At 38.4% G+C, this 12,239-nt stretch overlaps 1 protein-coding gene across 2 annotated transcripts; it reads right to left on the bottom strand.

Annotated features, from left to right (window-relative positions):
- Positions 1 to 5,413: 5,413 nt before the first annotated feature.
- Positions 5,414 to 8,819, bottom strand: LOC120019423 (H2.0-like homeobox protein). 2 transcript variants are annotated; one of them, XM_038962711.1, is made up of 4 exons: positions 8,244 to 8,819; positions 7,444 to 7,620; positions 6,971 to 7,155; positions 5,414 to 6,142 (listed from the first exon to the last, which is right to left on the bottom strand). In XM_038962711.1, exons 1-4 carry the CDS (start codon positions 8,677 to 8,679, stop codon positions 5,828 to 5,830), a joined length of 1,113 nt encoding a protein of 370 aa, XP_038818639.1. In that variant the 5' UTR covers positions 8,680 to 8,819; the 3' UTR covers positions 5,414 to 5,827. The 2 variants fall into 2 exon arrangements, with proteins under 2 accessions (XP_038818639.1, XP_038818640.1); XM_038962712.1 differs by lacking the exon at positions 7,444 to 7,620.
- Between the last annotated feature and the right edge of the window lie 3,420 nt (positions 8,820 to 12,239).

Raw genomic sequence — 12,239 nt, 5'->3', positions numbered from 1 at the left:
TCTGACTGGCAGACTTACTGCAAATTGAGAAATGATGTGACCAAACTCATCAAAAAGAAGAATAAACTGTTTTATTAAGCCAAGAATTATATAAAGAATGATGGAAAAAAACTTTGGAGTACTTTCAATTAAATTATGGGCAGAAAGAAAAATTCAACTCCATCTTTCATTGAATAAGATGACTTATTCATCACAAAACCATTTGATGTTGCCAAATATTTTAATGATTACTTCATTGGGGAAATGGGCAAACTAAGGTAGGAAATGCCAACAACAAACAGTGAGCCATCATAGTCTTGCATAAGAAAACAAATAATGAAAGAAAAGCATTGCAAGTTTGAATTTTGTTAAGTTAGTGTAGGAGAGGTGGAAAAATTATTGTCAATAATGACAATCCTCCTGGCATTGACAACTGAGATGGAAAGCTACTGAGGATTGTAGCTGACTCAATAGCCACTCCTATCTGTCATATCTTTAATCTGAGCCTACTGTAGAGGAAAGTCTTGGTCCCTCAGGCCTGGAGGGAATCCAAAGTCAATCCGCTACCCAAGAGTGGTAAAGCGGCCTTTACTGGTTCTAACAGCAGACCTGTCAGATTGCTGCCAACTCTTAGCAAACTATTGAAAAAGATTGTGTTCAACCAAATACAATGTTATTTCTCTGTAAACTAATTAACAACTGACTTTCAGCGTGCTTATAGAGAAGGGCACTCAACATGTACTGCACTGACACAAATGACTGATGATTGGTTGAAATAAATTGATAATAAGAAGATTAGATTTCAGTGCAGCCTTTGACATTATTGACCATAACCTGTTGTTGAGAAAATGTTATGGCTTTTCAACATCTGCCATATCGTGGATTCAGAGCCATCTATCTAATAGAACTCAAAGGGTTTTCTTTAATGGAAGCTTCTATAATGTCAAACATGTAAAGTGTGGTGTACCGCAGGGCGATTCTTTAGCCCCTCTACTCTTTTTCTATTTTTACCAATGACCTGCCACTGGCATCAAACAAAGCATGTGTCCATGTACACTGATGATTCAACCATATACACATCAGCAACCACTGCTAATTAAGTCAATGAAACCCTTAAAGAGTTGCAGTCTGTTTTGGAATGGGTGACCAGTAACAAACTGGTCCTGAACATCTTTTAACCTGTCTATGACTGGGGTTCCGCTCGCGGAAATTGCAGGGTGCCAAATAAAAAACAACAGAAATCTCATAAATCAAATTTCTCAAACATACAAGTATTAGGCACCATTTTAAAGATAATATTCTCGTTAATCCAGCCACAGTATCTGATTTCAAAAATGTTTTACAGTGAAAGCTCCACAAACGATTATGTTAGGTCACCACCAAGTCACAGATAAACCCAGCCATTTTTCTCGCCAAAGAGAGGAGTCACAAAAAGCACAAATAGAGATCAAATGAATCACTAACCTTTGATGATCTTCATCGGATGACACTCATAGGACCTCATGTTACACAATACATGTATGTTCTGTTCGGTAAAGTTCATATTTATATCCCAAAATCTAATTTTACATTGGCGTGTTAGATTCAGTAGTTCCAAAACATGCAGTGATATTGCAGAGAGCCACATGAATTCACAGAAATACTCATAATAAATGTTGATGAAAATAGAGCTTTTATACATGAAACTTTAGATACACTTCTCCTTATTGCAACCGCTGTGTGAGATTTTTTTTTTTAAATGTTACGGAAAAAGCATAATCTGAGAACGGCTCTCAGAGCCCAAACCAGCCAGAGAAATATCCGCCATGTTGGGTAGTCAACATTATTCATATTATTCATATATAAATATTCACTTACCTTTGATGATCTTCATCAGAATGCACTCCCAGGAATCGCAGTTCCACAATAAATGCTTGTTTTGTTCGATAATGTCCATCATTTATGTCCATTTATGTCCAATAGCTTCATTTGTTTGGGCGTTTGGTAAACAATCCAAAAGCGCGATCTGGTCTATTCAGACGAAACGTTCAAAAAGTTATATTACAGGTCGAAGAAACTTGTCAAACTAAGTATAGAATCAATCTTTAGGATGTTTTTATCATAAAAGTTCAATACTGTTCCAACCGGAGAATTCCATTGTCTGTAGAATTGCACTGGAACGAGAGCAACCTCTCAAGTGAAAGTGCGTGACTGAGAACGAGGCTGTAGGCAGACCCCTTAGTAAAACAGCTCCCATCCGGCCCCCCTTCACATGAGCAGCCTGAAACCACGTTCTAAAGACGGTTGACATCTAGTGGAAGCCTTAGGAAGTGAAAAATAACCCATATCCCACTGTGTATTCGATAGGGGTGAGTTCAAAAACTACAAACCTCAGATTTCCCACTTCCTGTTTGGATTTTTTCTCAGGTTTTTGCCTGCCATATGAGTTCTGTTATACTCACAGACATCATTCAAACAGTTTTAGAAACTTCAGAGTGTTTTCTATCCAAATATACTAATTATATGCATATATTAGCATCTGGGACTGAGTAGGAGGCAGTTCACTCTGGGCATGCTATTCATCCAAAAGTGAAAATGCTGCCCCCTATTTGGTACACATTATTCTCTAAGTTCTAGACCTGAGCTGCATCTGGCAATGATTCGTGTGGCCGTTGAACAAGTTGAGGAAAGTAAATTACTTGGTGTTACCTTAGATTGTAAACTGTCATGGTCAAAACATATAGATGAAATGGTTGTACAGATGGGGAGAGGTCTGTCCATAATAAAGAGATGCTCTGCTTTTTTGACACCACCCTCGGAAAATCAGGCTCTACTTTTGTCAGGCTCTACTTTTGTCTCATCTTGATTATTGTCCAGTCATGTGGTTGAGTGCTGCAAATAAAAACCCAGTTAAGCTGCATCTGGCCCAGAACAGAGAGGCACGTCTTTCTCTTCATCGTAATGAGAGGTCTAATATAAATACTACACATGCCATTCTCGATTGGCTAAGAGTTGAGGAGAGACAGGCTGCAATCTTTCTTCTTTTTATAAGAAACATTAATGTGTTGAAAATTCCAAATTGTTTGCATAGCCAACATACACATAGCTCTGAAACACACACTTACACAACCAGACATGCCATAAGGGGTAATTTCACAGTCCCCAAATCCAGAACAAATTCAAAAAAGCGTACAGTATTATATAGGGCCATTATTGCATGGAACTCCCTTCCATCTCATATTGCTGAAATGAACAGCAAACCTGGTTTCAAAAAACAGATAAAGCAACACCTCACGGTACAACGCCTATCCCCTTATTTGACCTAGATAGTGTGTGTGTATGTATTGATATGTAGGCTACGTATGCACTTTTTTTTATTAATGTAGTTCTGTCCTTGAGCTGTTATTGTTGATTAATGTTCTGTGTTGCTGCTTTCGCAACAACTAATGGGAATCCTAATAACATACCAAAAATACCAATACAGCCATTAAACTCTATAACTGTTTTAAAGTCACCATTTGCCTCATGGTGAAATCCCTGAGCAGTTTCCTTCCTCTCCAGTAACTGAGTTAGGGAGGACGCCTTTATCTTTGTAATGACTGGGTGTATTGATACCCCATCCAAAGTGCAATTAATAACTTTACCATGCTCAAAGGGATATTCAGTAGGTACCTTTCTTTTTGAGGCTTTGGAAAACCTTCTTGGTCTTTGAGGTTGGATCTGTGTTTGAAATGTACTGCTCGACTGAGGGACATTACAGATAATTGTATGTGTGGGGTACAGAGATGAGGTAGTCATTCAAAAATCATGTTAAACACTATTATTGCACACAGAGTCAGTCTATCCAACTTATTATGTGACTTGTTAAGCAAGTTTTTACTCCTGAACTTATTTAGGCTTGCCATAACAAAAGGGTTGGATATTTATTGACTCAAGTCATTTCAGCTTTTTATTTTGTTTTAATTTGCAAAAAAAATCTTGGGTTATTGTGTGTAGGCCAGTGACAAAAATATCTCAATTTAATCAATTTCAAATTCAGGCTGTTGACAACAAAAGGTGGAAAAACTCAAGAGGTGTGAATACTTCCTGAAGGCACTGCATGCTTCTGTTCACACTTTCATTGGGACTGGACAAAGTGAGGTAATAAGCCCTATACCAACTTTGTATGGTCCATAATAAGGTCTACAATATTGGCTGTCAGTAAGGGTATAGACTACAGGCCTACTTTACTACATGGAGTTTAACATAACCTGCTATAAATAATATAGGCATGTTTTTAAATGTAATTAAAAGTTGTTATTATGCCATTACTGTGTGGATTACAACGAACTCAGCAAGTAGTGACTGCTAAATAAGGCGTATCTAATTCTTCATTGGTTCAGCTGACTAACTTCAATGGTCTGTTACTCACTGGCTGCGTTTACACAGGTAGCTTATTTATTCTATATGTTTCACTAATTGGACTTTTGACCAATCATATCAGCTCTGAAAAAGATCTGATGTGGAGAGGTCTGATGTGATTGGTCAAAATACCAATTAGTGGAAAAATATTAGAATTGGGCTGTCTGTGTAAACCATTTTTTTTGCCATCAGCTTATTTTAGACACTTTCATTTACCTCAGAATGATTTAATCAATGTAACAGGACAAGGTAACCTACTGAAAATAAAATTAACTAAGGCAAACTGCTCCTTGAAAACGCATCGATAGGCTACCATTTTTTTTAAACGACTTGCGTAACTTGCATTCGTAAATGCAAACGGTTAGATGGTGTTGGAATTGTGAGAGACAGTATGACTAACTTATTTGAAAACCCTTGATAAGTTTTATCTATTTACACCAAATTGTTGAGTTAAGTTATTACAGGCTCCACCATGATATCACATTCCATTTCGGCTTGAGTGTACCCATAATTAGCTTGTATGCTTATTCCCAAAAATATAAATATTACTTTATGAATTACATAATTGCAATATATAATGATAGACTAGGTAGGCTTTATGGATTATTTTAAGCATGAAACATAAACATATATTCCACCCCTCTGATCACTTAACACGGTGAAATAAGGCCTACGTGGCAGCGAAGTCCAAGACTTCAAATATTATTTTATTGGCATGTAAGATGTGAGGAATTAAATAGTAAACCTATATCATCATCATGACCATCATCTTACTTTGTACATACTGTAGGAAAGAAATGTACAATCCTAAATGTATAGCCTATGACGAAAATAAAATTGTATTATCCACTTCAGATAACTGTTTGGGGGGTGAATATTAGCCTATAGGCTAGTCAAGACCATGTCAGTTGTGAAGTTCTCTCTCCTTCAGTGATGTTTTCAGTATTCGATTAGACCCGAAAGAGGAAGTAATAATGGGCCCAATAATGCAATTAAAAGATAATAATAATATTATTAATAATAATATATATAACATATGACATTTAATCGAAAATCAAAAGAAATAAATGTTTTATTTACAATATTTTCAGTGCAAATAATTATTGAAAAATATAAAATACAACAATATTTATTAACGCTTCCAGAGTAAATTACATTAACATTGTGTCATTTTCTGGGATTTCAGAACGTGGAACACCTGTTTCAGATTAAAATTCACAACAGAATATTTCCTTAATTTGAGGAAAAAGTCATGCACATGGCCTAATACTGACTGACAGAGCTGAAAGATGGAAGGAGTCGAAAGTAAAAAATAATAATAACCCATAGCCTCTGCAGTAAGGCATCCTACTGGCCCTCCACTTTAAGACAAACTTCACTCTGTATATCAATTTATCAAAATAATATTTATATTAAATTATTAATGTTACATTTTTTTTTTTAAATACGTTTGACTTTGCACTCATATTTACATTTGTGATGATGCCACAGTTTCTCTGAGTGCACCGACTGAAGTTGCCTCTTCCGTACTCACAGGGGTGGCCCCGGTCATGATCACACTAGTCTTGTTATGTTCAGAAATGTCCACGTCACTCTTGTCCTCCTGTCCTTCCTCGAATTCGGACTCGCAGCTCGCTTCACTCTCACACTCGGACACTTCCGGCTCTTTGGGCTCGGCCTCTGTCAGTGACTTGTCCAGTGTCTCCTTCTCCTTGTCCTTCTGTGCCTGGGCTTCTTTGGAATGCCTCCACTTCATCCGCCTGTTCTGGAACCACACTTTGACCTGACGAGAAAGTGCAAAAGCTCGTTTAGATGCATGATCCTGATGCCTAGGCCACTCGCCAACAGGTTGACAATGAATTTTGCTCCATAGAAATATGACCCAGAGACCTAATTGATAGCATAAAAGGACAGTCTCTACATAACACAACAAAACCGTATTGATATGGAAATCATAGCCTACATTTCATAATGAATAACTTGACAGTAGCCTAGGTAGGCTACAATAAAGTTAATGCAGAATAAAACAACAGTGTGGGTAAAGGTGGGCATACTTTGCGTAAATGTGGGCCCGTAGCCAACAAAAACAAATTGCTATTAACACATCAGCTGGGCTATAGGCTAGTATTATGTGTATTGCTTAACCCAATGGAGTTACGTAAGATTATGACCTTTCTCCATTTGCAATAATTCGTTGTAATCGACTTTCATTTCCCTAAAAGTTCTCGATTGCGCAATTCTACAGTTGCCTACTAGGATATATTACCGGGTGTGTCCTCTGAGTGGCGGCTTCCTGTCAACACCAGGGCTCTATTCAATCCGTATCGCGAAAGTTCAGCGTTACAGCATTCTTGAAATTTTAAGACAATGTTCATGATTTAGCGGAGACTGCATTCACGGTAAACGCTCCATATGTCGGCTCAGTCGCAAATTACTTTTAGGGTATATTTCTATCGCGCAATCTTTAACGCTTCAGCTAAACTTATTGAATATTACACTATTAGGCCTATGTCTTTCCATCTCAAGAAGAAAGGATTCTTAAAATATAGTCCATAATACAATGTCCATAAAATTGGGTCCTATAGGCTACAACGTGATGCAAGTAACGTACCTGTGCATCTGTTAGGCCAAGCATTGCAGCCAGTTGTTTTCTGTCGGGTTTGGTGACGTATTTCTGTATTTCGAATCGTTTCTCAAGTCCTTTTCTTTGCAGGTTGGAGAAGACCGCTCGCGACCAGGACCTCTTCCTTTTGTATGTCTGTGGTATCGTGTCTTTTGTGAGGACAGCATACGGACCTGTATAAATAAAGGGACATAAAGGTTGAGCAATGTTATTTATTCGTTCAAATTTCAAAGTGCACTGGTAAATTATAGTTGGATATCCTAGAAAAGTGGTGTCACGTCATCAAACATGCCAAATTATATTCACTTGAAAAACACGATCAACAGAAGATAGGCCTATGGTTTAAAAACACTGAGCAAAGTCTGAATAATAACAGCTATGTACAAATATTGTTTGAGTCCTTAAATGCCATGTGTGCGGAAAAAGTCCCTATGTAGCCTATGTGCTGACGGCTACACTACCTGGGAAGGTGTCCTGAAACTGATGCTGCCCTGAATGCCTGGGGCCGTTTAGTGAGCTCATCATGGAGGACGTGTCGCTCATCGCTGGGTCTATGGATGCGAAGTACTGGTTCGCCGAGGGCTGCACGGGCATGTGGATCCCTGACTGACGATTCGAGCTAACAATGGACGTGAGATCTGTCACAGGGCGAGAGATAAATAAGTAAGAAATTACCGCAACGTATGATATACGAGCATTTGTCAATGGTAAAACTTTTCACCTAAAAATGACTTTGGTGTGCGAGTCTGAATGTTTAAACCTTTATTTAACTAGGCAAGTCATTTAAGAACAAATTCTTATTCACAATGACGGCTTAGGACCAGTGGATTAAATGCCTTGATCAGGGGCTGAACGACAGATGTTTACCTTGTCAGCGGGGGGATTCAATCTAGCAACCTTTCGGTTAGTGGACCAACACTCTAACCACTAGGCTATCTGCCGTCCCAAGCTAAATAATACCTAGTTTTATAGTGAGGCAACTGTGGCAGTTTGGATGTTCATATAGAGGTTTTGTGTGCGTAAATAATAAAGTGCATGATGTAGCCACTGTGGTTTAGGTGTCTTCGAGGTCAGTAATTTATAAACGTAGCCTTTAATTAAGTCAATACAGCCGCATTATAAAAATAAAAAGTGCCTTTACATCATGATGGCATTCTTGAATGCTTTCTATGGCAGTAAGATAATCTTGATGTAGGCCTATAAATAGTTATTTTAGAGAATTCATTTTGACAACGATATGAAAGTTCATTTAAAAGGTTACCTCTTAAAGACAATATGTCTTTTGTTTTGGGGTCGAAGTCTGTTGACAATATCCGATCGATTCCGAACTTGAGGTCCTTGCTTGATGGTGGAGGAGCTTGTTGGGAATTAAAACTCGTTCTAGATACAGACGTTACGTGTATTCCGTGCCTGTGATATGGAGACCCGGGGTTCAGTCTCCCACCATAGACCGACTGTTCTGGCCCCACCGGGAAAGGACGCAACGGAGATCCAGAGGTGTGGACCTGAGAACGGTGTCCCATATGAGCCATGAGGGCCGAGGATTCCGGGATGTTCTCGGCATCCCCAACCTGCAAAATGTCAGCAATGCAAAATGAGGGCTTCTTCATTGTATCCACAGCGAAACCACCCGCGCAATACGCAGACCAAAGACTAAAATTTGATGCGTAAAACGGATTGAGTCCTGCCGTATACATCCTGAACTCGTAATGTTGCCCCTCGGTTGATCACAAACGATGATACAACAATAAATTCGGCATGTAACGTTGAGTTAACTGTAGTCAGAAAGGCTGCCGTCTTTGTGTAAGTGCCAGAAATCTCTCACACAACTCTGACATGTTAGTCTTTGGTCTAAGTACTTCAACGTTGAAGTTTTTCCTCTGACACGGATTGGTTGCTTTCTAGCCAATAGAAGTATGGTTTCGACACCCAAACACGCCCTTGTGATGGAAATGTGCAGAGTTAAGTGTAGCTAATGACCATATATTGAATATCTTCATAAACACTTTCAACGGCAGTCACAGACAACATCATCATCTCCGTCACTATCTTGTTCATCATGGATGGCATGCAGCAACGACAACAATAAATGCAAGGGCAAACGTCTTCTGCAAGATGAACATGTAAACATGTCGAATAATGTAATTACGTCTATCCTTGCACTCGGCTTTTAGGCATTCAGCTTTATTTGTTTCTAAATACTTGTTTTTTTTTAAAGTTGATACAAAAATTATTAGGCTGTACAAGTGGAATCACATTTTCTGTTTGTCGCTCAAATGGCAAAACAACTGCCAATTAAACGATTTAGGCTACAAAAAGTAAAGACGGACAATATTGAAGATTGCATTTGACAAAGATTTCATATTTTTGTGCCATGTTTAACTTCTGACAATATCATCAATCGAACATCATACATTTAGGTTACAAGCTAATACAAGTGAAGTACCACGATCTACATGGTATATGCAGCGCCGAGTGCAGGAAACTATAGTTTCTCTTAGATTCAAATGACTCTGTTTTTTATGGGCTGTGATTCGTGCGAAATGAGCAGATATGCCTGTTAGATTTGTCTCAAAATAGAACATGTTTAACTATTTTAGGATACAGCAGCAATCCTTATTTCTTCCTTAGTAGAGGGGGAAACTTTATAATTACTGTTAGAACTTCCTTTTTTCAATATTTGTGCAACTTTATCTCGACCTGCAAGTTGCATGGTGACGCAAATCCGTCCCTATGCTCATAATAAACAGAGGAAATCTATTCCCCTCTTAAACGAAAACAAAATTAACTTCAGAGGCAATACTTCACCGGGTAACGAACATAATGGGGGGCTGATTATTATAACAATGACAAATATGTAAGGGTAAATTGTATTTTTTAAGTATTATTGTAAGCAGGATTAGGTCTATACTTTTTTTGTCATTTTATATGGATAATAATATAAAAATAATCACAATCATAATCAGCATAATTATAATAATACAAGTACAATCATATCCATATTGATAATAATGAATAAAGACATGCTTTACTTTTTATAATAATATCAAATCGTTTACTCATGGAATATTGTTGTTGTTTTTTAATCAAACCGAATCTCTAACATGCTTACATTCTCATACACTCCTCTAAAATTGAGAAAGTAGTGTGCGTGTGTGTGTTTGTTTGCCTGCGTGCCTGCATGCGTGCATGTCTGACATGGAGACGAGTTTGTATCGTGCAGGTACACGTTCCCAAATTCCCACGCCACGGATATAGGCCCATGCACTGTTTAAAACCCATTGTCATTACTGCATTCATTAGACTTGATTCATTGCCGGCTGGGTCTATGACCCTGACTGCCTGCTATCGTGGTGTTTTCGGATGACACTTTTCCGGGTTCAAATTAGAAATTAAATGTAGGCTAACGTTTGCCCCCGATCATGCAGTCAAAACAATCCAGGGAAAAGGATGTAGCAGAGGCACAAAGGGTTAGCAGGCCTAAGTTATTTCAGGTGCGGATGAGCCTTCAGAGGGAAGCATTAAAACATGCACACTAAAACATGTCAAGGCACTGGAGTCTTGACACTCAAGAACGTCAGTAAGTCAGTAAAATAGTGCCATTTAATTTAGGAAATTATTTCATAGTGAGTGAATGTCAGGTTTGTCCAGTTGAAAATGAAAGTATGACCCATGTGACAAAGGCCTACAGTTATTGTTTCAGCTCTGATAAAATTGTTTATTTGCCTTTAGTTTTCAATTATATCAATGCAGGTTGGTGTTTAAACACCAATAACATTGTAATAGCTACACATAGTCCATTTAAAAGTGCTTTGTATTATACTTTATCCTGGAAATGTTGATTGAGGCTATCAGAACTTCCTAAGGCAACTGTATAAGCACGTTGAAAAAGAAAATGTCAAACCATGCATGAGTCCCAGTAAACAGTGGCAGATAAAAAAATATATATATAAGTTTGACAGCTACAGCTGACTTCAAGCCCATTGTTGTCAGTTGATTTCTCAGTGTGTATTTTTCAGGAAGCCTTATCCTAGCTCAGGAAGGCTGATTGAGCGCCTCATCTAACAACTCTCTCGGATCAGATTTTGGGAGTCAATTAAATCATTTCCATTACGACACTGAGAATTATTACTCTACTCTGGTAAAACATCGACCCAGGCCAAGATGACTATTTCTGGCAATGTTTGTCTCAGGAAGGAACTGTCGTAGATTTAATGGGACCTGGGCCATTGTACACGGCCTTCTGTATGGCATAGTGCCATTATTTTCAAAGCAAAAAAAAAAAAAAGTTAAGGGAGTTATCCAACTTCAATTGAAAACAGGATTGTCCCGTTTGTAACCCCAAATGTGGCTTTTATTATATGTATTCATAATTTAATCAGTTCTGTTTAATAGGCCCCCATGTTATGAGGGAAATGGGCTCTCCATCACGTGAAAAGGTCTAGATGTTTTTGAGGATTGTTTCAGGGTGTCTGTCCGCCCACTGGTTCAACAAACATCAGTTGTCTGTGTTATGTCTGTGTTGGTCCATATGAGTATTCCCATGACCTCTTTGACAGAGGGTTGGGACACCAGGCTAGCACATAAAATATATCCCTATAGGCCTCAGTAGGCCACATTAGGACACGGACCATATTATCCAGGTTTTGAATCTTAGGAGAGAGTTCTTAATGTATTCCTTTATTTGTGATTGAAACATCACCTAAATGCATCAGGACCCTTTCGGAGACTTAGGCTGTTTGTTTTTGTTGCCGGATATTTGGAGGCTTATTAGTGTTGGTCTGTTGCTAGGGCCAGCCAAGAGGAGAGGAGCTATAGCCCAGCTGCCAATCAGTGGAGACAGGACTCATCACGCAGGAAACATAAAAATCTAAATATCCTTATCTTCCACCACTGATCATGGGAAAATATGGAAACCTCATGGATTTTCCCCTACCCTTCAGGCCAGCAATCACCATCCGGAGAGTTCCACTCATATGGCCATTCAATTTAACTCCACAAACTTCATCACAGGCTATAACAGTGATTGTCTCTGAATATGTCCACCCCAGACAAGTGACTCATAAATGCCCCCTTGTTCCAATCCAAATGGGGAAGTGATCTATATCCCTAGTATATTTAGCTAATGAGTAAGTCACAAACACATTTGATTAAATCCATATATAATGACTTTTCAAAGTTAGTAGGGCTAGTTGTATTTCAACTTACTCCTCCCAATTAAATATAATTGTCTAATGTTTTTCTTTCCCCATCTCTT

Source organism: Salvelinus namaycush, chromosome 24, assembly GCF_016432855.1.
Source record: "Salvelinus namaycush isolate Seneca chromosome 24, SaNama_1.0, whole genome shotgun sequence".
In the NCBI taxonomy this organism is placed as follows: Eukaryota; Metazoa; Chordata; class Actinopteri; order Salmoniformes; family Salmonidae; genus Salvelinus; species Salvelinus namaycush.
Note: the sequence above shows the minus strand (reverse complement) of the source record. Positions and strands in the feature narration are given on the sequence as shown.